This window comes from Salvia miltiorrhiza, chromosome 4 (genome assembly GCF_028751815.1).
Source record: "Salvia miltiorrhiza cultivar Shanhuang (shh) chromosome 4, IMPLAD_Smil_shh, whole genome shotgun sequence".
Taxonomy (NCBI): Eukaryota; Viridiplantae; Streptophyta; class Magnoliopsida; order Lamiales; family Lamiaceae; genus Salvia; species Salvia miltiorrhiza.
In genome coordinates this window covers 11,843,810-11,868,858 of record NC_080390.1, presented here as the reverse complement: position 1 = coordinate 11,868,858, position 25,049 = coordinate 11,843,810, and the positions used below count along the sequence as shown (strand labels likewise).

Sequence of the window (25,049 nt, the reverse complement as noted above, 5' to 3'; positions counted from 1 at the left end):
AAATTCGCGATATTCTCACCAACTTCAAAATCGGCATATAAATACATGAATTGAAAATTCGTTCTTAATGTTCCCAAACTCAGAAAAAACCCCCAAATTGAAGGTGACGTGGACTACCGTAAATACAACGTGGCATAGTCGGCGGTGCAAGAAAACGACGTCGTTTTGATTTCCAACAACAATTAAAAAAAAAGAAAAAAGAAAAAAAGAAAAATTGGGGCTGTGATTTCCGGCGAGAGCTTCAAGCTCAGATGGCAGAGCCGCCACTGGCATCTCCCTCCCTGAATCGTGCTCTGGCATCTCCCTCGCCTCACCCCATTTACAGAACCCGACGGCTGCCACAGCTGAAGCCGGCCACCGCCGGTCCTCCCCTCTCCCTCGAATCTCTGGCCGCCGCCTGCTCGTAGATCAGGCGACGCCGCCTACAACTCTCTCTCAGTCCATTTCATCCCTCTCACAACAGAACCCACACCTCACAGGCTCACACCGTCCACGTCGTCTCCTTCTTTGGAGACGGCGAGAGCGCCGCCTCCTCCGTCTCGCTCGTCCCCTTCTCTGTTCACTGAACTCGGCGGCCGCAACAGCAGAAAGCCCGCCGCCACCGCTGACCACGCCTGCCTCCCTCCACTCTCTCTCTAAAACTCCCGGCGACAGCAACCCTCCTCACGGCCTCCTTGCGCAGTGGCGTTTGCCTGGGCAGACGAATGACGGCGGCGCGGTGGTGGCGTGGTTGGGGGGTAGGGGAAGGGATGAGAGAGGGGAGAGGGGGTAGGTGGTCGGGGGGTTGGGGAAGGGGGTAGGTTTGGGGGTGTTTGGGGATGGGGGTAGGATTTTTTTATTTTTTTGTAAATTAATTTATTAATAAAGTATTATATTTTAATAAAATAAGATTATTAAAAAAATGAAAAAAATGACATGTAATACCTAATTGCCATGTATTTGACACATAATCAGTGATTGCCACCTCATCTCGCCGGAGTTAATAATTTTGGGAACATTAAGAACGGATTTTCAATTCATGTATTTATATGCCGATTTTGAAGTTGGTGAGAATATCGCGAATTTTTTAAAAGCTTTTGAATTTAGCGGCAATTAACCCTAAATTGATTCCATTGTTCAAAAGAGCACTGATGAACTCATACGGTTGAATGAATATAGTCATTTCTATCTTCCGATGCGCTATCCGCTAATATTCATTTATGAAGACGACGGATTATAAATTCTCATTCATTCCAATTACTCCATTCTAATTTTCCTCAAATCTAATTAATTCTTATTTTTTTTTCTAAATTTTTATCAATTTTCACATGTAAAAACTATTAAATATCTAAAAATTATGATATATTAAAAACTATTAAATATCTAAAAATCAATATATTAGTATTTCAACAAAATAAATTCTATCCTATGTGACGTCGTGCAATCACTTCATTCTAATTTTCCTTAATTCTCATTCATTCTTTTTCTTTTTCTAAATTTTAATCAGTTTCCATATACAAAAACCATTAAATATCTAAAAACTATGTAATATCTAAAAATCATTATATTAGTATTACACAAATCAAGAAAAGTTATTTATATCCATAACGTAATTAATAATGCATTTGATACAGAAATGTTTACGAATAGAGCTATCTTGGCCCCCACTAATTAATAAGATGATTGATACGATAAATGATTACGTCATGTCTCTAATGTCTATCAAAGAAAGGGTTTATCTAAGTTCAGACAGTATTTGCAAAGAAGATGAACAAATTGAGTTCGATGAACATGTATTCTCGGTTGAATATCTCGACATGATCAAGTGTTCTAGATTGCCAAATCGTGAGATTAAATTGAAAGAGGAATGCATAATCAAAAATAAAAAATATGATCAATTTAATGAGCTTTGCAATGACACCAGGCTGATAGTAACTTAACTTGGGGAACACGTAAGTGAAGGGAAACTCATTTCAGGAAAAAAAAATGAACGCAATAAGTTTTCTATAGCTAGAATGATTACGATTTCATCGCATTTCACTAAATTTTTAATTCGTTTCCAGATAAGACAATTCCCTATGACTTTATGAGTGTTTGTTTTGCTATGTCGACAATAAATAAAAGTCATGGACAATCTCTTTCAAATATAGGATTATACCTGCCAAAATTCATTCTTAGTTATGGACAATTCTACGTGGCAATCTCAAAAATCACTAAAAAGAGAGGTCATATGCAAGACGCAACAACTAACGTGTTGTATGATGAAATTTTCGATAGATTATGAGGTAATTGCAAATTTAATAATTTATTCAAATTTTTAAAGTTTAAGTCGTTAATGATATTATTTAATTTTTTTCTTATTTTTTAATTATTGGTTCCAACTACAGACATCTAATATAGATACGTTTCAAATAATTGTTCCAATTTCTCTTTCAATATTTTTTGGATCGAAACAATGCTTACATATAAATTTTATAAGACATTTAAATTAGGTCAATTTTAAATAAATATTAGTATAACTTTTTTACTTTAAAATAATTTTATTAAATTTTTTATTTTTGTGAAAAATAATTCATAAAACAAAAAATATATTAATAATTTCATAAATTTATATTTTAATAGACCTATCGAATTTCGACAGATCACTTACTAGTTTTTTTAATAATAATACAAAACAGAAGAAATCCCAAAATAACCGGCACTAGGCGCGGCATCGTAACCTGCACCCCCGGGCGCACTTTAACTTCCTGCACCAACATCCCATTTCACACACTCCCAAAAACAACCTTAACATAAAAAAAAAGTATTACTAATAAAATATAAGTAATATTTATATCGAAATTCTTGTCTTTTTATGTAGGTAAAAGACAACTCTGATTTTTTATTTAACTAAGTCGTTTTATTTTGGGGACAAAACGAAATTATTGTCTTTTATTTATTTATTAATTAATCGTTATTATTTCCTTTTATCCTGAAATTAGTTTAATCATATAAAACATATTGAGTCGTCATACTTTATTTACAAGCCAAACCTATAGATATCATATAAAAACATGAAAACAATTAAACCAAATTGTATACATGTTTTTTTTTTTCTTTCTAAAATATGTGTAGAATAATTTTAAAGATTTGCAACAAAATAACACAAATTGTATCTGAATGTGTAATTTTCACATAATCTTTATAATACCTCCTTTTATTTTATTTTTATAATCATGACATCATCCATCTTTAATAAAACAACATCGTTTTAATAAAATAACGTTGTCATTATAATGTTAAAAGATCACTATAAGAATAAAAATTTAGATAATAATGATTTATCGACATTATTAAATTTAAAATATTGTAAAAGTATGACAATTTATTCTGAATTATCCAAAACAAATAAAAGGATAAATAAAATTCGGAGATATATAAAGCAGTCAACAGTACTCCGCCTGAGTTTTCAAGTCCTCAGTAGCGCAGCATAATCACAAAAAAAAGTAAATAAAACAGAAAACCTCTCTGTCTCTATCTATCTATATACATATAGCATTTATATGTATCGGTGGTGGTTGGAGGTGGTGAGCCTCAAAGTTGAGAAATTGATCGAGTTCGGTTGAGTTTTTTGATTCTCGAAAGCAGAGGAGAAAATGCCGATGACGAGATACGAGATACGGAATGAGTATAGTTTGGCCGATCCCGAGCTGTATCGAGCGGCGGATAAGGATGATCCGGAGGCCTTGCTTGAAGGCGTCGCCATGGCCGGTTTGGTCGGAGTTCTTCGCCAGCTCGGCGACCTAGCCGAGTGAGCTTTTATTTTTTTTACCTTTTTATTGTTTTTGATGGATGATTGTGTTTGGATTTTTGGTGTTTCGGTTGGAATGTGGGGGAATTGCGGGTTGTGTTGAGGTAATTCTGATATGGATAGGTCGGGGATTTCAGTTTTGTGTTGCTAATTGTGGTGTGTGTGTGTGTGTGATTTTTTTTTTTTTTTGAATTTTCACATTCCGGACAGAATGGAGGTGTGAATTTATGTGGAATTCGGCATTTGGATCGAATCTGAGAAACTAGCGTCTAGATGGACCATTTTTGTCGATGTTTCTTTACCTTCTTCTTCTAATTCTGGAAAATAGGTTTCTGCATTATCAAGTTCCAATCTTGGTTCCTAGTGGACTATTATGCAAATTCAGCTTAATTGCCTAATTGAATTTATTCAGGAATGTTGTTAGTAAATTGTGCGCGTGTGTGATTATAAGCGCACAAGTATCCGAATTTATGAGTTATGCTAGGGATTGAACCTATGCTTTATTTGACTATTCCATAACTTCCTGTGGGATTAGGCTATGTTTCAAGCATCAAGGCAGCTTGAATTGTTGAACTACAATTTAAGCAAGAATTTTTTAGTCTTTGCAACCTTATCCATCAGTTTGAAACGACCCGTAAAGCTGAAACTACAATGCTGAAAAGATAGGGGAAAAAAATTGCTTATTATTGAGTCAACCTGTTGCAACATTCTACTAGGCTACAACATTTATGGTAGCTTCTGTGAAAGTTCATGCCATAGATAATCTTATACAGATTGGTATGATCTCGGATCGGTTGTTGTAATATTGATGTAATTTCTAAAAGTTTAATATAAGTTGGTTACTATGTTAGCTCGATCAAAGCATAATGTTTCAGATTACACTTCTTTTCTTACGAGGGAATGAAGCATGTTCCTATTTATGTGATCATTTTAATTACTTGAAAAATATCATAAGGGCTCGTTTCTTGTGATTGCTGAAGGTTTGCTGCAGAGATTTTTCATAACCTACACGAGGATATGATGGCAACTGCTTCAAGGGGGCATGCCTTAGCATTTCGGGTTCAACAACTTGAGATAGAGATTCCTGCTGTTGAGAGAGCCTTTCTCTCCCAGACGGATCATTCCTCTTTCTTTTACCATCCTGGTGAGACCCGTTGTTCTTTCTGATATGAATCCTACGTCAACCACTCTATTGTTTCTTTGAAGCAATTCTTTGAATGGCATTTGTCATTTGGTTCTTGTTATTAAACATGGATAAAGGTGTTTATTGCACAATTTATCACCTAATACAGTTTTATGGTACAAAATGCGGCATACTTGAGGGATATTGCTCTTAAAGGACTCTGCTTTATCACTTTCTGCAACATCTTTTGTCAAATATACCTCAAACTGCTTCTTGGATGTAATAGTAATGTGGTAAAAGTATGTTGCAGGTGTTGATTGGCATCCTAATCTGCGACTCGACAATAATCTAGTAACACGAGAAGACATGCCTCGGTTTATAATGGACTCTTATGAAGAATGCAGGGAACCTCCTCGCCTATTCCTTCTAGACAAGTAATCTACTGTTCATTTACTAAAATGACTGAATTATCTTGCAAAAAACTGTATCTCAAATAACACTTTCAATTTAGGTTTGACATTGCGGGCGCTGGAGCATGCCTCAAACGTTACACTGATCCTTCGTTTTTTAAAGTAGAATCCTCTGAAGTGACTAGTGCAGATATCCAGAGGGAAAAGAAGATCCGCAAAGTAAAGGTAATTTCCTGAGAAAAACTCGAAGTTGTTAGCAGCAAAACAGAGTATGGAACTGCTTTTGCTGCCAATTTTTTACTTCATGAGTTACTGGTTTCTTGTTGAACAGAAGAAAGGGCCACGCTGGAGAAACAGAGAAACCCATGAAGTTGTACCAACATCACATGCCAAGTGAGGCTTCTATCATGTTACCTTCTTTCTATTTTGTGCTCTTTCTAGTTGATGGCGAATAATGGGATTTGTCTAATTTGCAATTGCATCTTGCGTAGACTTCATCAGCTTTTCTTGGAGGAGCGTGTTGAAAATGGTATTAACAGTGCTTCTCTCGGTGCCAAATTAAAGAGGAGACTGAATGGATTTCCTTTTAACTCCAAAACTGGAAAGAGCTACATGGAGAAAATACTGAAGTCTCCTTCCCCAGATCATAAAGTGCTTCACAACACGACCGTGGACTCACCACAGCTGAAGTTGGCCTCAAATCATCATCACGGGGGTTCTGGTTCTGAAATATTTGAAGTCAGACCATTGAGTCCCTACCGAGAGAGAGGGGCAAGAAAAAGAAGTACTCCTTCATCTCCAGATAGGGAAGGTGTTGTTCAGAATCCTCCCACGTATGACTCAGATGAATTTCCCATCGATGATGAAACCTGCGAGCTACCAAGTTCGCATGCTAGCATTGCAACAAATGGCCTCTCATCTTCTCTTGATAATGTGACTGGTGAAAAGGTTGTAGCTGTCGATGCAGAAAGCAATAGAGCCGGAGGCTTAACTGGTTATGAATCTGAGGATATGGCCAGTGAGAAAGATAATTTTGTGGATGCACCTTCAACCATGGAGTCAGAAATGGATAGGGATTCCAATTTGAGAATAAAGAGGGATGGCACCTCGCCTATACAAATGGAATCACTCAGTACAGATACATATGAAGAACCTCCTCATTCAAGGTCTTCTGATTCTCAGTCTATTGGAGACTCAATGATGTCCGATGTGGGGAACAACTCCTCAGATTCTCCAAGCGTTTCAGCTGAAAAGCCACAATCAGAAAGCTCTTCCACTAAAGGATCTCTATGCACTGATATCTGTGTAAATGAGATAGTTGGTGCATCATCTTACCACGAAACTGCCGATGAAGATTTTCCAGTGGTTTCCAATGATACAAGCAGAGAGACTGATGTATTCATCAATCGCAGGTCTGGTTCCAAGCAGGTCTCTTCTAGCAGTGATGAATTTGTGAGAAAATATATGTTGAATCCACCTGAGCCAGAAATGTCTACACTGGATGACAAAGAAGAGAAGACAGACCTAAGCATAGATCCATCGTGTGTGCCTTCCAATGGTAGACGCACCGAGACCAACACGATCACCAACCAAAGGTCTGAGTTTGAGCAGGTGACTTCTACTTTGTGCATGAATGGATCAATGCCTACTGTGGAGCTTTCTGATCCAGAAGACGTTGTGGGAGATCATAAGCCAGAAGCACCCGGTGGGTCAGATGAGATGGTCTTTGTGACGGATGACATAGAAAAGATGATAAATCTGATAACAAATCCTCCATTTTCTCCCCGTGCCTGCATATCTGGATTGCAGTCAGAAGATGATTTATCAAGATCCTCTGAGGGAGAACAAATAGTGGATGGACCAAATGGTGAGAACGTACCTTGTCTTTCTACTGAATGTGATATTTATCATCATAACACTGATAGTTCCGTTAAAACATCCTCCAATTTGCTGCATGAGGATGAATACGATGGGGAGGATCGGGAGTTGGCAGATGATGCATCTTCAACATTGAATACACCTAATGTCCTTTCAACAAATGGTATTCTGGACACAATGTCTTCTGGAAATGCAATTCAAGATAACTTTGAAGATGAGTTTCCAGAGGTGCCTAACTCTGCTGATGATTATCCGGACGCAGCACATAATGGCGACAATATCGAGCCTAAAGGAGATGACCTAATTGGTGTGTGGGATGATGGAGATTCAAATGTTTCTACAGATTCTCTAAACCATTTTCCATGTTTCATGGAGGCATCTCTCCAGAAGGGACTCGAAGAAACACCATTGGCCGGTGCTAACACTCTAACGGTTGACAATAACTCTACTAGCTCCATTGACAACGAGACTAGCTTGGACAACCTAAAATTATCGCACCTAGCAAACTCTCCTGATAGTCCTATGGGAGTTCTTGATGCTCATGATGACGACATTCCTGAAGAAGATACAACCGTAGATGACACTCTTCCGCTTGGAACTCCTGAACCTTGTGAAGCTGAGAGTTCGCAGGGCACAGAAATACCTTATCATGTTTCTCCCAATGATTCAGAAGCCCTAGAAATATCACATCTTGAAGAGCCTTCAGGAACGTCAGATGCTGCTGTAGAAATGGATGGAGTCTCACTGTTCTCAGGTTCCAATGCTCAAGAAGTTACTGAAATTACAAACTCTGCTGATATAAAACCAACAAATGAGATTCATGTGCTGTTGAGTGAGTCTGATTCAGAGGCTGATACATCCAACACAACAGAGATAATCACTTTTCCTGTTCCTGCAATTTCTGACGATGCAAGTCTTAGTAAGTTGGTGGAAGAGCACAATGGTCCCTTTGATGACTCTGGCGTACACGAACTTGAGAATGAAAAGAACTCTTCCACTGAAGGGGAATCAGATCATGTGGAGAAGTTGGGCTCAACAGAGGCTTCTGCTTCAGGTTCTGGATCAATCGTCTGCAACTCTGTCGATAATGATAATCCCGAATCAGAATTATCAGGTTGGGTTCCTAATTCACATCTTAATACAGAGCAATGTGATCTAGATAGAGAACAAGAACTGTTCAACGAAAGTGGTCTTGAAAATCATGTTGTTGATGCTCCATCACTGCCAGCTGATATCTACACTGAAGAATCAGTACAAGATAAAGTTGGGTTACCGCCCTCTCTCCTTGATCAACATCTACCATGTCCTGGCGAAATAAGTCCCGAGTTGTCACCTTCGTCACCTATGAATTACCTGCAAACACTTGATAATGAGGATGGCAAAGGAGAGAGCACTTCGGTCTCTGCGTTCTCTCTTGCGAATGGTTCGGGCCCACCTCCAATTCCAGAGCTCTCAAGATCAAGTAACAACGAGTTCAATGTCCCCGGATATCCCAAGGATCCATTAGGTTCCATTTCTGCTCCAAATAATCCTTTTCTGGAAGCAAATCAGATAAATCTTTCGGACCTACCTCCGCTGCCACCTCTCCCGCCAGTTCAGTGGAGGATGGGAAAGCTTCAGCATGCTTTGCCTTCTGCAGAGGAAGAGATGATAAGAAATGAAGAATCATTCCCTCAATTGCTCTCCCCAACTGCAGCCACTGATGATGTTGGTTCTACCCCATCAGCCAAACCCACTCATGATGGTTCTTCCCCGCCCACTGCACCCACCGATGGCAGTATCTCTGTATGTGAAGTGAGGAGAGACTCAGTGACGGAACTTGCTGTTGATGATGCCATATCGAAAGATAAGAATCTTGAAAATAGCTGTTCTAGCTCGGAAGCCAAAACTTTGCTCGAGACTACAGACCATCCCGAAAAGATAGAAAACATTCCACAGCTGTTAGCCACACCCATTCCAGAGAGCGTATCTGCATCATCAGCAGCAGAAGATAGTGCTGAAAACGGGAGCCAAAAAGTGAAATTTCCCCGGCCTCACAATCCTCTTGTAGATGACGTTTCTTTCCTTGATAAGAGTAAAGTAAGTATAATCTGTTCCCTTACTCTCATACAATGCAAATGACTTTCTCTTGGCACAAAAATTTAATTATCGTTACTCGTCCTGCAGCTACGGAAAGTCACAGAACGAGTTATGCCCGAGATACAGAAGGTAGAAGAAAGAGATTCTCTCTTGCAGCAAATAAGGACCAAGGTAAGAATCACCATATGCACAAATTGCGTTTTATGCTTGTATATTGCTTGTGGAAGATAACTCCATATAATCTTCATTTGGCTAGTCCTTCAACCTGAAACCTGCAATGGCATCAAGACCTAGTATTCGGACTCGGGCTCCTAACACCAATCTCAAAGTTGTTGCGATTTTGGAAAAAGCGAATGCAATCCGCCAGGTCTCGCTCTTTCTTTCTTACTCCCTGCAAAGCTTTCGTGCCTGCGGCTTTATAATGAAAATGGTTATCATTGCAGGCCTTTGCTGGTAGCGATGAGGACGATGACGATAGCTGGAGTGAATGATGCACAAGAAATCAAAATCATCAAGGAGGAAATCCTACAAATGATTGTTGCTGAAATTTTTCTCGAGACTAAAAAAGATAACGACGATTCGACTCTTTTACACCGTTGTTTGCTCGTTTTCTGTCTTCTGGTTCAATTTCAAGGTGACCAATTATTGAGCTTTTTTCGAATCCAAGAGTGAAGTTTAAGTTTATATGTGTTTGTTCATGAGTAGAGCAAAGGTTGTATACTATTTTACAGTTTAACTATTTGTGTAAATGTTTGAGGGTATATATTTGCAGATATAGTATAGAAAATTATTAGTGTAAAAGCAATACCAGTGTTTTCAGTTTTGTTCTTGTTGTAAACAGTTTTTTTATTCTTTATCTTCAGAAGATTTACTCTTGGACAATATTCTTAGGCATACGAATTATTTTTATTTTGTTAATTTTCATTTATTTTGCTGATGTCATGCTGTAAGCCTGTAATATTGGACGTGATTGGAACTGTTGAACGTGAAGCTCTAAATTATTGGGCAAGCTGAACTTCAAAGATAAATCTTTCACTATATTTAGGCATGAATAAACTATCACGCGATTATTATTTTCTTAATCAAGAAAATGGATTTTCTTATTCAATTCAAAATCATTTCGAACTCAATTAAAAACCAGAATAATTAAAAATTCGTATATTTAAAGACATACACTATTTTCGTCCACAAAAAATAATCCTAATAAGTGATGATACGAATTTTAATAAAAATGGTTATTGTATTATGAGTGGAAAAAAAAATTCACTTAAAAAGTAGTGTTTATAATTATAATTAATTATACAGTGAGTTGAGAATAAAATCCATCATGTGATAGATAGTTTTCAAAAATGAAAAGTCGAAAATGGACTATTTTTGGTAGATGGACGAAGATAAATAGAAAGTGATTAATTTTTGTGGACATTCGAAAATAAACTACTCCCTCCGTCCATGAAAGAACTTCCTAGGAGGGAGTGACACGAGTTTTAAGAAAAAATATTGTTGAGTGTATTGAGAGTGGATAAAAAGGTAGTTGAGTGTATTGAGAGTGGTGAAAATGTGTTATAATTAATATTGGAAGTTGTGAAAAGTGAAAAGTAAGAGGATTATAAGTGGTGGGGTATAGTCCAAAAATAGGTAGGAAGTTCTTTTATGGACGTCCCAAAAATGAAAGATAGAAAGTTCTTTTGTGGACGGAGGGAGTATTTTTTTATGGAAGGATGGAGTATAATTTTATTCATACGCAAAATATGAATTAAATTTAAGTTCGTATATTCAATTGCAATCTCTAATAATAAAAAGCCTCATGTATATGGATTCCCCTTTAGGCCCAACTAGGAATTGACTAACTAAAGAATCTAAGCCCAAAATGCGGCCCGATTCCAGATTCCCTTTGACTTTAGCAGAAAATGAAAGTCAAAGGAGTGACGTCATCGCAACGACGTCGCACTGTGACAGGCTGACTCTGAACTGGAAGTAAAAAGAAAGCAGCAATTAATTCTCCTTCTTCCCTTCCACAAAACCCCCTCCAAGAAACTCTCCAATCAAAAAGCATGCAACAGATCATCAGCAATCGATCTCTCTGATTTTTTTCCCCCAATTTCACATGGGAAAGTCGTCCTCGCAGCTGAGCAGAAGCCGCCCGGAGCAGACGAGCAACGGCGACGACAGCAGTAGCAGCAGCAGAGGCAAGCGGAAGAGGCCGATGGCTAACGGCGGCGACGGGGCGGCGCGCCTGCCGCTGTCGGAGGTCGTCTCCGATTGCAAGGAGCGGTGGTTTCAGGACTCGCTCAAGGAGGCCAAAGCCGGCGACGTCAATATGCAGGTGCTCGTCGGTCAGATGTATTATAGCGGCTATGGCGTCCCAAAAGACACCGATAAGGTCTCTCTCTCTCTCTCTCGATAAGATCAATTGCACAGTGTTTGAGCTGTGATTCGATTTTGTTGGAAAGTTTTGGGGGTTTTGCTGTTGAGAATTTTTCTGAATTTTATGATCGTTGGAAATTTAGGGGAAATTTTGGATGACTAGGGCTTCGAGAGTTAGGTCTTCGGCGTGGAAAGTTCGAAATAAACGTCCCGGTAAAAATAAAATCCCTAAATTTCCGTTGTGTTTGTGTATAAATTTTCTGCTTTTATTTTGATTGAAGATGTAATGGAATTTATGGCTCTTAATTACAGGTTACAATGCGAGTGATTCTGATTCGGACGAGTCAGCTGATGATTCTTGATCATCTCCTCTTATATATCTCTTCGTGAAAATTGAAGGTGAGTTTGATTTTGTATTTGTGTGATTCTGTCATCTATGTGTTTAGTTAGTTGCTGATATATATTGATGAATTTGCTCCTGTTCTTCTGATTTCTTTAACTTCTTCTTTAAGTAAAATCAGATTGTTTCTTTCTATTGTGAAAAATGTACAATGCATGCCAAGAGATTTTGATGCTGGATTCCCTAAATCTTAGTTACATAGAATGCTGAACCTATTTTGTCTCCGTTGTTCTTCAAATTCTTTCTTGAATGAGGTGAAAGAGTTGCTCTTGAATGACAACACGATGCCCGTGTTTCTCCTCAAGGACCGATTAAACGGCATCACTATTCTCAGAAGATGTCTAAATGTCTAGAACGGTATAGAAGGAGCTAGAGAGCTATTGTAAACATCATGAGCTAGGTGAGAGTGGAGATGATCTTGTTGGGAATTAGCCAATTAGGTATGTGGTCCAATTGCATGTGCCTAGATATCTGCCTAATGATTCGGGAAACTCCACCACTTTGTTCGGCTTAAGTTTATGACATGTTCATCTTGCCACGGCACTTCCGCTTCTTCTCAATTAATTGAACTTTTAAAATACTCATGGCTGGTGCAATTCAATACCATGTGTTGGGGTGGGTGACTTTGGTTTTGTCGTAAAGAGAATGGAAATAGTGTTTTACTCGCAAATTTGGTGGCATAAGTTCTTGGATGTGTAGTCTTTTATGTATCTAGGCGCCATAAATTTACCAACAAAGTGTTGGATTAACTCATGAAATGGATGTCCAAAAGCAGGCTATCTCGACTAGTTTAGGGTGTTCATAGCTCAGGTCTCCCTCTGAATTTTACATGCTATGCTTCCATTGATTGATAAACCACCAATCTTCCCTGCTTCTCTGTTCTGTTTGAAACTTATATCTATTGTTGGTTGGAGGCTGCTTATATTTGCTATAGATGATGTACATAACAACGAACGAGTCTGCTTGCTTTGATTGCAGCGTCGTTGATGGCTTACAAAATACGCAGTGAATCCGGTCGGTGAGATCCCTGGTTTGGCCATCTAAAAGTATTTTTGATGCTTGATCTCTGCCATGAAACGCTTAGTACAAGTTTCTGTTCCAACAGATCATGTTTGGATGCTTTTTGTTGCCAAGATGTGTTGTTCTATACTTCAATTCATGTTGCCTTTATTTTACATATGTGATTATGGAACAGTTTTGGGGCGAAGTTTATGTCAATTCTTAAAGGTTTTTTTTTTTTTTTTGTTTGTTTTTTTGTTTTCAGAGTTGATGTTATTGAGTCCTGATTGGAACGATATAGTAGTGCAGTTTAAAAGAGCTGCATTTTTTAATTTTTAAAAAAAAGTTGGGAAATTTTATACTATCTCGTTTCTACCTACTTCTTTTGTACAGTATCTCAGTTTAGATTAATTTTTTCCCCGTCAATTAAATTCCAAATAGCTCTAACAGCAAATTTGTCCCATTCCTTATAAAATTCCGCTATTCACAAGTTTTCATAAAACATTTAAATAATAAATAATTAAAACAAAAGGTTTAACTACCTTAAATAACGCATATCTATCTATCTCATATATAAAACATGAGTTTAACGTAAACTTTTTCCCACCAAAATTTTCTCTCCTCACTTTTCTTTTTCTATTTTGTTTCTCTTTTAAAAATCATCAATTTTGACTATAAAGATAACGAAAAGATCTTTAATTTGATATAAAAATTATAAAAATTAATTCTAAAATAAATAAATTATTATGAGTTAATATATAAAACTATCCACTTTCATATTGTAAAGATAAAAATTGTCCACCAAGATAAAAATAATAAAAACTATCCACTTTTGGATTGAAAAGACGGAAATACTCTCCTTTAAAATATGTACTCTCTCTCCAGGTATGTCTCCTCTCTCATTTTCTTCTTTCTCTCTCTCCACTCTCTTTCTCTCTCTTCTCCCTCACGGCCTTCCCCCTTCTCTCTCTCTCTCTCTCTCTCTCTCTCTCTCCCCCTCCCTCCCTTCGAGCTCAGATCGCTGGCGGAGCGCCGCCGCCTCGGCCTCGTCGCCTTCGCCATCTCCTGCTTCGCCCTCCGCCGCGAAGCGCCGCAGTCCCCGGCCTCGTCGCCTCCGCCATCTCTCTCTCTCTCTCTCTCTCTCTCTCTCTCTCTCTCGCCACATCGCTCCACCCAATCCCTACAGCCACCGTAGAGCCCTCCACCACCGAGGCTAGCCGTGACAACCACCACCACGGAACCCCTCAAAACTCAGCCCCTCGCGCCGCCTAGGGTTTCATTCCCTTAGAGCGGCGCCGCCTTTGCTCACCTTTCGGCCGAACAATGCAGCGCCAGCAAACATCCCCAGCCACGGCAACTTTCGGCGAGCCTTCTCCCCAGGCAAAATCGCCGGTCAAAAAAAACAAGGAGCGCGAACGCGACGCCGCTGCTCTCTATCTCCACACGATCTGCATCGCCAGACGCAGCGGCGTCTCCGATTCTCCTCCGATACCTAGTTCTGCAGCCCCGATGAATTCGACGATGCTTAAATCTGCATACTGTGTTGTAGATCTATAATCTCTCTCCTTATCTCGCTCTCTCTCTCTCTCCTTGTAAAAGTAGATCTGGAATTTTGTTTGTGACTATTGCAAATCTGCTTGAACTTTTGTTTGTGAATTTTGTTGGCTGTTTGTAGAAGATTTGGTGTGAGGAGGGTGATTAGTCAAATTAATATTCTTGGTTTGATGTTTGGAGATTTTGTTGGTTTGATGTTTTTGATTATTATGTACGAAGAACTTTGTATGTATGAAGAACTTTTTGATTAGTTTTTGTTAGTATGTACGAAGAATTTTTGTATGAGATGAAAAAACTTTTGTGTTAAGAACTTGATCCTCAGCAACATAGCTTTTGTGTTAAGAACTTTTGTATTTTGGTGTTGTACAACAATTTGATCAAACTGTATGATTATTTTTTTAATGTTCTTAAATTCACAACCAAATTTATGAATTCACAACTTAATATTTTTGAATTCACGATCACATCTATAAATTCACAATTTAATATTTTTGAATTCACAACTAGATCTATGAATTCACAACTTAATGTTCTTGAATTTTCAACTAACTTGATAAATTCACAACTTAATATTCTTAAATTCACAACCAAATCTATGAATTCACAACTAAAACTCGAATTCACAAAAAAAATAAATTCTAGTTTTAATTGTGAATTCAAACTTTAAAAACTTAATTTCACAACTACTTGAATTCACAAGCAAAATAAATTCTGATTGTGAATTAAATTTTGGTTGTGAATTCACAGTTAGTCGAATTCACAACAAAAAAATTCTGATTGTGAATTAAATTTTGGTTGTGAATTTGATTAGTTGTGAATTCACAATCAAAAAATTCTTATTGTGAATTAAATTTAGGTTGTGAATTCGACTGGTTGTGAATTCACAACCAAAAAAATCTGGCTATGAATTAAATTTTCGTTGTGAATTCGACTGGTTTTGAATTCACAACAAAAAAATTCTTATTGTGAATTAAATTTAGGTTGTGAATTCACAACAAAAAAAATCTGGTTGTGAATTAAATTTTGATTGTGAATTCGACTGGTTGTGAATTCACAAACAAAAAATTCTGGTTGTGAATTCGATTGGTTGTGAATTGTGAATTCACACTGGTTGTTGATCACTAATTTATTAGCAACAAAATACCGCAACTAACACGGTGCAATTGTAGCACAAACGTAGCAATCGAGTATCGTATCCACAGAGACTGTAAAACGAAATTACTCTATCTATTTCCTAAACAGACACTAACAGTAAACAGACAAAACAATAATGAAGGTGATTTACGAACTAAAATTAATCAAATAAAAACTAAAGAGCATATAAATTACATGCAAACGTAAGAAAAACTCTGACCCTAGGGATGTACTTTTACTAATCAATTACATGCAATTAATCTATTGATTCAATTACCAATTTTAATCCAACCCTGATGAAATATCAGGGTAGTATTCACAAGCTTCTCTAACGAACACCTATGAACGTAGATTAATTAACCCCTTTTCGCATTCAAGACTCCAAGGAATAAATTAACTCCAAATAGCACATAAAGAATAACTTACTATAGCTTCACCTATCGCATTCAAGACTCAAGGCTAACACTATATCATGCATTCCTGAATCGGCTGAACAATTATCGCATTCAAGACTCAAACTGAACAGCTAGACATGTAAATCATTGATCAGATAATTCACAAGAGAATAAGCACCAGGAATCATGAATCACAAGTTGGAAGGCAAATTGATATCAATAAATCAAAAACATATAATTAATCAGCTATGTACAAACCCTAGGTTCAGAATAAAAGAACTAGCCAGACATAATAAAATCAAACATAAACATAATTAAATTCAACGCAATTGTAAAAACTAAATTATATAAAAACTGAATGAAAACGATTGTAGCGGCTTGAATCTTCAATCTTGATCCAAGCCTTGAAAACTGGAAAGCTAAAATATTCTAAAGCTATAAACTGAAATATGAATGCTAGGGTTTTCGGTATATCTAGATAGGTCAAAAGAGGACCTATTTATAGTTTTCAGATTTCCTACGATCACCATGGAAGTTGTCATGCAAAGTAGAATTCTAAAGGTAATAGAATCGTGTAAAATAAGGCAACTCTCCAGTTGGATGCGCGCTCTGGAAAAATACTCCCACTCTTGCCGAATTCGCAGCTCTCGCCAGAGGAACGGCTATCGCCAGGGAAACGGGCCTCGCCAGGGTAATGCTATCGCCAGAGGAATGGGTCGCGCCAGAGGAATGATGATTTCTCTGCTATCGCCAGAGGAATGGTGATTTCTCTGCTATCGCCAGAGGAATGGTGATTTCTCTGGCTTCTCGATTTCTCTGTTCTGACTATTGACTCCTCTGGAGATTGATTTCTCTGACTTTTCACTTCTCTGCTCTGCATCCTTCTCCTCTGCTCAGAGAAATGGTGATTTCTCTGGCAATTGATTTCTCTACTCTGGGAATTGATTTCTCTGACGAGTGTGTCTGCTCTGCTCTGCAGCGCGTGGCTTCTGCTCTGGCGCGGTGATTTACTTCTCTGATGCTGGCGCTTCTCTGCTCTGGAGATGTCGGTTCCTCTGCTCTGGAGACCAGAACACCTAGAAAACGCCAAATTCATCCAAAATTCTCCAAAAATGCATTCTTCCATCTCGAAAGCCTAAATCTCCTGCAAAGCATAAAATATACCATAAAACGCACCAATTTCCAGAAGATTATCTTAAAACACGCACATACAAACCCTTAAAAATAGAGCAATTTAAGCATAAATCAGTTGTGAATTGCGAGATTTTTTAAATGAGTGATGTAAAATGAACATTTTTTTAATTTTTAATGTGAAGGGTATTTTGGTAACAATGGACATTTTTTAAGTTTTTTATTTTAGTGGACATTTTTTATCTTTACAATATGAAAGTGGCCATTTTAAAAATCCACTCAATTATTATTGTTTATAGTTACAAAATTATTTTTTTCTTCTCTCTCATCTCTCATCTATCCTCTCCTCTCTCCTACATCCATTCTTTTTTTAATGTCACAGTTATATCTTCTTTCTATTTGATTCCTTTTTCTATATTTATTTTATTTTATTTTTTTATATTTTTATTAGATATCATTTTTAATATTTATGCAACTAAAAGATTAAACTTATATTTGTTAATTTAGAACTCTTTCGCTTAATAAATTAATTAGTTTTCTTTGTAAAAATAAATCTCATCTTTTCTGCAAAATCAATTATTTGGATATTGCATTGGAACTTTATTTTAAAATTTATATTCAAACAAAATGACCATATATATGATTTAAATATTCATTCAAAAATATATTCACCTATATGCAAATAAATAGTTTTGTACATCTTAGAATATTATATGATACATAATAATACTCATTATCATTCACTTGCTTTTGATATTTGATTATTTATATATTTATACACAATATCAATTATAAATAATTAATAAGTATTTCAAAAATTGAAAATTCAAATATTTTCAGATTAATGTGTTTATTGAGATTATGTCGTTCATACTTTAGTATTTTTGAATGAGATCCATGTTTTGCATTTATTTATATTTAATATGTATATTTATTTATTTAAAAAATCATTCACTTTTAATATCGATCGTGCATCGCACGAGCGTACTACTTTACTAGAAAGCATAATTCTTTCACATTATTGCGATAATAACCGGATGAGATCACAACTTATTGTGTTCCATGTTCAAGTTTGTTATTATTATTATTTTTTTAATTTTAATATAATTTTAAGATAATTGACTAGGCTTTATTCATTCAATTAAGATTTATAATTTTTTTATATTTATTTGAGTTAATTAATTCAAAATTAGGGTATACTATAATTTTTAAAAATTTCAATTTTTAGGAATAAAAAATAATTAGTCATTATATAATAATGTTTTTTTAAATTTTATAACAAACAATTAAAATAGAGAGATTAGAAGTGAGATACAGTCAAACACAGGAAATTGTGGGACACATCAATGAGACAATCTAAACAGGGTTAATCAAATAGTAATAATTAATTAAATAATAGTAGTAATTAAGTGCTCTAACCCGATCGACCACGTAAGCCATGGAAATGCAAGAAATAGACTAAAAATTTGCTACACCAAACGACAGTTGCTGCAGTTTCAATCAAATATTACCTAAACATAAAATAAAATAATATAAAATAAAAGATTCGTCTTTAAAAAGAATCGAGACTCAGAAGAAACAACAGCAGCATAAATGGATGAACCATTGATTGAGGAAGCAAATGCAAAACACTCTTCTTTACTTCTCCTAAAGCTGTATATTGGTCACTTTTTAGCCAGATGGGGTGCCAGGTTTATTATTGCTTCTTCTTCTTCATTATTCATCTTTTTTTTTTGGACTGTGTTTGTTATTGTTGTCAAAATGTCTTTAATTAAAAAAACATTCTTATGTTTAGGCGAAGCTACTGTTTCTTGATTCTGGATTTTACTGTTTTGAAGATCTTCAAACTGCAATCTGCATGAATTGGTTTTGAAATTGAATCTGTGATTTTCTGGTTTTAGTTGGTGCACCAAATTTAGAGTTCTTTAATTTATTAGTTTCAATATGTATGTAATCACGAATACCATATCCAAGTTAAACTTAAGGTGAATCACACTACTGTATAATTTCTTCATGAAAATCTTTAATGTGAAAATACTTCGCAATTGGATAGATATGAAAGATATTTGGTTACAAGAAGTTGAGATTTTAATATTCAATTTAACAGAAAAAGAAAACTAAAATGGATAAAAGTTAAAATGAATTGATTTACATAGAATACAAGTCATATATATCAAATAAAACCTTATTATTGTAATTATGAGAACTAATTGATGCAATAACTTATACGTTTAGTGCAAAATGAGTAATTATACCATGACGAATTCATGAATCTCACTGTATATCGCGAATTCACCATATTTGCTAAGTCCTAAGTGTAGTGTTTCAATGTACTAGTATTTTTTAAATTGAACATTTTCCTATATACATAATATAGGCGAATATTAAATGCATACGTCACAATTTTAAAATACTCAACATTAGAAAATATTTATCTCGAAAAACATTAGAAAATATTTCCGTACACTGAGAAATCAATAAAATCGCAGTAGCAAATTTATAAATTCTCATCTCCAAAACATTATCTTATTTTCAAAAACAAAAAGTAGCAACATGCGACGTGTGGATTCAATAAATTCAGTTATAAAAAAAAAAAATCCAAAAAAGAAGAATTAAATGGAAACAACGAAGGGTGAGCAATTAGCACACCAAACACATTCATTTCCGTCTTCCTCAGTCGTAAATTTATATGTTGGCCACTTTTTAGCCAGATGGGGCTCCAGGTTTATCCAATTTTCTTGATATTTTCTCTCTCAAAAGATTACTTTTTGATTATGATGTTTAGTTCATTAATTTCGTCTGTGTCCAATTTTGGGTTTTGCTGGGGTTTTTGTGTTGAAATTGTTTATGAATCTTGAGAATGTTGTATATGTGCATTGTGTGATCACAATGGTTTTCGTTTTTGTTTTTTGCTCTTTTTTTCCCCCACTGTTTTTGCCACATTAATCAATGCAAAAAGTTAGTTTTATCATGAGTTTTGTTTTTCTAATCTAAATGCAGAATTGTTTTCAAGTTTAAGTGAGTTTTGTGATGTTATTTTCCACAATATATGGTGTATTCAGCTGAAATTGCAGGATGCCACTAGCAGAAAAAAAAAAATATTTTCTGTATTTTGAGTTTGAGATTTCGAAAGGATAATTTTCTTAGTATTTGATTTGGTGATGATGGCTATTGTACAATGATTCACACAAAATATCGATAATTTGACGATTTTAGAAAAATATAAAAAAACCTTCTTATGTTTGGGGGGGGGGGGGGGGCTTAAGCCCCCCTTGGCTCCTCCGGATGTGTGACTTATAGTGATCATAAGTTGCAATGTTTAATAATTTGAACTTTAATATGCAATTTCTCTAATCATCTATGAAGTAGTTACTTAAGATTATGTTAAGAATCATTGTCTGACTTACTACATTGATCATGGAAGTTTATCAAGATCAAAACTCGATGTTCTGCTGTTAGTGAACCAGTATACTCGTCATGTGAGATTATTTTCGTGTTGTCAATCGCAGGATGTGGGAGTTCTCAGTCGGTTTGTACATGATCAATGTTTGGCCGGACTCCCTACTTCTTGCTGCAGCTTATGGCGTGGTGGAGTCTGCTTCGACTGCTCTGTTTGGTCCTTTAATCGGACAGTTGGTGGATAAGTTGTCCTACACCCGGGTTTGCTTCATCTCTCGTTATCCATCAAGCTCTTTTTAGTTTCTGAGACGCGTTAACATGATATTATGACTAAGTTACACTTTGTGCCTTAACTCCAATACGACTTTTCTTGATGAATTGTAGTTTGTACGCATGCATTGGGTTGCTCGGAAGTGTAGGGTTAATCTTGGAATCTCGACACCTATATATGATATTCTACTTGATCTTAGACCTTGAATTGATTTATAGAGAAGCTCCATCTTTTTGCTTCATCTCTCGTTTCTTGCAGTGTCCTTCGTTATCCATCAAGCACTTTTTAGTTTCTAAGATACGTTAAATTGCTATTGTAACTAAGTTACACTTTGTGCACGAGTTTTCCTGATGAATAGACTTTGTACACGTGCATTGTGTTACTCGGACGTGTAGGGATAATATTGGAACGACACTATATATGATATACTCGTTGATCTTAGTCCTTTCATTTTTTTGTATATGAACAGATTCTCCAACTCTGGCTTCTGTGTCAAAATCTCTCTTTTGCTGTTGCTGGAGGCGCAGTCGTTGCTATACTGATGCATACGGACTTGATGACTGCCAATTACGCGGCATTCATCTGTCTCCTCGTACTCATCAATATCTCCGGAGCTGTTGCCGTGCTTTCCTCTCTGGCCGGAACCATCTTGGTCGAAAGAGAATGGTAACGTGTAGAGAGATCGATAAACTCTCTCACATATATAGATTTTGTTTCGATAAGGATAAACTAATGCTTACGTCGAAACTACAGGGTGGTTGTGATGTCAGAAGGCCAGTCTCCTGGAGTTTTGACGAAGATGAACTCGGTAATACGAAGGATCGATCTAACCTGCAAGCTGTTTGCTCCCGTGCTCACCGGCTTCGTTATCAGCTTCGTGTCGCTAGCTGCATCCGCTATGGCCCTAGCGATCTGGAACATAGCATCCGTGTTCTTGATATACTTCCTTCTCATGTCCGTGTACGAAGGGATCCCGAGACTAAGAGACGCGAGTGAGAGAAGGGTGTCGTCAAGATCCACGGTCAGGGAAGTAGACGAGAGTGCATCCACTTACCACGAACGAGAGAGCTTGATTCCTTCAAACGCGAACGAAGGGACCGTGATTTCGAAATTTCTGAGTCTTCCTTACATCAGTGCTTGGAGAGTTTACATCAACCAAGACGTCGCCCTCCCCGGACTTGCTCTCGCGTTGCTGTATTTCACCGTGCTCAGGTAAAGAACACACGATGCTTGTCTTAAACGAATGATGATCACATGTTATACTTCTAACGGGTGATGTTTTCAGCTTCGGAACGTTGATGACTGCTGCTCTAGAGTGGCAAGGCATACCTGCATATGTCATTGGGATTGCACGTGGAGTGAGTGCCACGGTTGGGATAGCGGCCACGTTCGGGTACCCCGTGTTGGAGGCTCGTATCTCAACCCTACGAACAGGCCTTTGGTCGATATGGTCTCAAGTAAAATCAGCAGAAACTAATGAACTCTAACTTCTAAACTTGTTGGAGATTCACTTCATTTGAATTCACATTACTTAACTATTGCAGTGGGCTTGTATCTTGTTATGCGTTGCTTCTGTATTCATGAGGAGTCGAATCTCCTCAGCGTACGTGCTGATGGCCGGAGTCGCCTCGTCTCGTTTAGGTCTATGGATGTTTGATCTCTCTGTCATTCAGCAAATGCAGGCAAGGAGACTTTTGGCCTCAGATATTAACCACTCTTCCACTAGACCAGCACACGCAAACAACAATATCACCTTTTATCAATGTGGCTCGAGTTTATGATTCTTCCTTTGCTGTGGCTACTCGAACAGGATCACGTAGCTGAATCTGATCGTTGTGTCGTTGGTGGCGTTCAAAACTCGCTTCAGTCCATGCTCGACTTGATGACTTACATTATGGGCATGGTGATCTCCAATCCGCAGGTGACGATCATCTTCATTCGCCCCCATTGCATTTTTGTGCCCTACAACGATTGTTTGAGCTCGAGTTTTTGTGTTTTCAGGATTTTTGGAAATTGATCGTGTTGTCGTTCGTGGTGGTGACTCTGGCGGCCTTGTCGTACAGCGTGCATATTTATCGAGTTCGGGAGCACCTAGTCCACCTAGACAAGCTTCTCCGGCTGATTAAATGGTGACGGAAGACCAATATTAGGGGCGGACGTAGAAAAAATTATCGAGATATCTATGTTCTTTATCTAATTTGCACACAGTCGTTTCAGATTCATTTTCGTGTAGCGTCCTCTTCGTGCCCTCGGCAGCTAGTGGGCTATTATTGAGGATTCCGGCGAGTCGGCCAGCTTAAGAGTTTGGGGGGCTTCAGCCCACCCTTGGCATTGCTATACGCTTGTACATATTCATATATATGAAGCGTTCTATTATGAAAATGGTTTGTGACAGTGGTTGAATTTGTACATCTATGATATGACTATGATATATCTCGAACTCTTTTAAGTTTTCACAATCTAATTTGGACTAATTATTTGAAGTGAATTTGAGTTGCATCCCACATATTCATAAGTTGCAGTTATGCCAACTTGAGGAGTCTCACTCCCACCGCCGGTATCAGGTCGGGTCTTGTGATCCGAAGGATTTGGTGTGATTTCATAGACTATTGTTGCAACAACATCCCTTTTCAGCTGAGTAGCTTCTCCTTTCAACCCAATGTAATGTATTTGAGTTGTATCGCCACCAAAATTATCCGGGAAATGCAAAGTGAGGTTCCCAACGCTCTGGAATCTCGAATACCTTGTCTGCAATTCCCACTCCTGCACAGCTTGCATGTGAAAAGTCGATACCCTCTCGATTGATGAATGCTCTCATCTTCACAGGACTCATTCCATCACCACCCCCAACAATTGAAATTCTCTTTAGCTTAACATCTGAGGTAAATGGAATAAAGACTATCAACTCGGGATCTCCAAGTGACCCTCTGAAGAGTTAAGCCGCTGCTCCCAAGCTTTAAACACCGACTTCACACTTCCAGAAACAGCCTCATTCAACGCCAGATACCTTGGAGAGATCGATGTGCTTGTAGACAGACCAATCGGTGCAGCTGTGATCGTGCAAACACGCCATTTTTTCCCAGCTCGGTTGCAGTCTGAGTGCGTCTTCTAAATATTTTTCTTAGGAGTGAAAAACTTATTATAAATTAAATAGGTCAAGAATTAGTGGACCGAGGGAGTATCATATTATGATGATGGTACTATTTTTTTTTTTTTTGGGAAATAGAATTTTTATTTACCACTTTTCAAATACAAACCACCACCTTACATCACATAAACACGAATACAATTAGTTCAAAAACATCTTTTGAACTTTAGCATTCTTACTTCCTCTCACCACCATCATCAATTGACATTGTCTCACTACTCTATCTACATCACTTTCTTTACTATTGAATTTTCTATCATTTCTCTCCCGCCATAAATGATAAACAGCAGTAGCAACCACTAACCTGTACATGAGTTGTTTCCCGGTGTTAGATGTTCCTTGATTTTCCAAATACTCCACCTCTGCATCCCAAGCAAAAGCCTGCTGCCTAACTCCACACCAATTAGCTAATTTCCTCCACACTTGAGCCGAGAATTCACAAGTAAAGAATAAGTGATTAAGTGACTCATTCTCCTGCTTGCATAAACAACATACTTGCTCACACTGTATTCCAAACCTTAGCAATCTGTCACATGTTGCCATCCTTTTCAGTATAGCAAGCCATAATATAAAGATGCATTTAGGTGCAGCTAAGCTTTTACTGATCATAGGATACCACTTCACCTTTTCTGGTGTTCCTCTCATAGCCACATAGGTTTTCCTGATGGAGAATGTCTCTTGCTGCAAAAGATCCATACCATTGGGTATTGAAGTTATGTAAGCTCGAGCTCCCAAAATTTTCTGCACCACCCAAGCAGCTTGATTTATTAATTTAAAAAAGTATTATTTATATATTAAATAGTGTTAATTATTTATAAATACATAAATTATATTCAAATTTGTTAATCTTAAACCAACATTATTTGCTTGATAAAAAAGTACACGAATTTTCTATTTTTTAAAATTCAACCCAAATCTATATATTATATAAAAGAGCAGTATAACAGCTACTTTTTCCCACCAAAATTTCTCTCTCCTCATTTTTCTTTTTTTGT

General features: G+C 37.1%; 4 protein-coding genes and 1 pseudogene across 6 annotated transcripts; 3 read left to right on the top strand and 2 right to left on the bottom strand.

Moving 5' to 3' along the window:
* Window positions 1-3,424: 3,424 nt before the first annotated feature.
* On the top strand, window positions 3,425-10,143 carry LOC131022736 (SCAR-like protein 1). The gene is made up of 9 exons (XM_057952254.1): window positions 3,425-3,769; window positions 4,750-4,913; window positions 5,203-5,326; window positions 5,404-5,527; window positions 5,634-5,695; window positions 5,794-9,259; window positions 9,347-9,430; window positions 9,516-9,626; window positions 9,703-10,143. The coding sequence occupies exons 1-9, from the start codon at window positions 3,615-3,617 to the stop codon at window positions 9,748-9,750; spliced, it is 4,338 nt and encodes a 1,445-aa protein (XP_057808237.1). The 5' UTR covers window positions 3,425-3,614; the 3' UTR covers window positions 9,751-10,143.
* A 1,070-nt stretch (window positions 10,144-11,213) lies between these two features.
* On the top strand, window positions 11,214-13,267 carry LOC131022735 (uncharacterized). Its single transcript, XM_057952253.1, has 4 exons — window positions 11,214-11,639; window positions 11,767-11,836; window positions 11,936-12,022; window positions 13,002-13,267. Exons 1-3 carry the CDS (start codon window positions 11,364-11,366, stop codon window positions 11,983-11,985), a joined length of 396 nt encoding a protein of 131 aa, XP_057808236.1. The 5' UTR covers window positions 11,214-11,363; the 3' UTR covers window positions 11,986-12,022; window positions 13,002-13,267.
* Window positions 13,268-18,790: 5,523 nt separating this feature from the next.
* Window positions 18,791-23,339, top strand: LOC131022733 (solute carrier family 40 member 2). 3 transcript variants are annotated; one of them, XM_057952251.1, is made up of 8 exons: window positions 18,791-18,927; window positions 20,746-20,896; window positions 21,376-21,572; window positions 21,660-22,118; window positions 22,192-22,363; window positions 22,451-22,588; window positions 22,717-22,827; window positions 22,908-23,339. In XM_057952251.1, the coding sequence occupies exons 1-8, from the start codon at window positions 18,830-18,832 to the stop codon at window positions 23,037-23,039; spliced, it is 1,458 nt and encodes a 485-aa protein (XP_057808234.1). In that variant the 5' UTR covers window positions 18,791-18,829; the 3' UTR covers window positions 23,040-23,339. The 3 variants fall into 3 exon arrangements, with proteins under 3 accessions (XP_057808234.1, XP_057808233.1, XP_057808235.1); XM_057952250.1 differs by lacking the exon at window positions 18,791-18,927 and adding an exon at window positions 19,803-19,959; XM_057952252.1 differs by lacking the exon at window positions 18,791-18,927 and adding an exon at window positions 19,848-19,868.
* A 27-nt stretch (window positions 23,340-23,366) lies between these two features.
* Window positions 23,367-23,979, bottom strand: LOC131022734 (uncharacterized; annotated as a pseudogene).
* Window positions 23,980-24,195: 216 nt separating this feature from the next.
* Window positions 24,196-24,750, bottom strand: LOC131023004 (uncharacterized). Its single transcript, XM_057952541.1, has one exon. The coding sequence runs from the start codon at window positions 24,748-24,750 to the stop codon at window positions 24,196-24,198; it is 555 nt and encodes a 184-aa protein (XP_057808524.1).
* Between the last annotated feature and the right edge of the window lie 299 nt (window positions 24,751-25,049).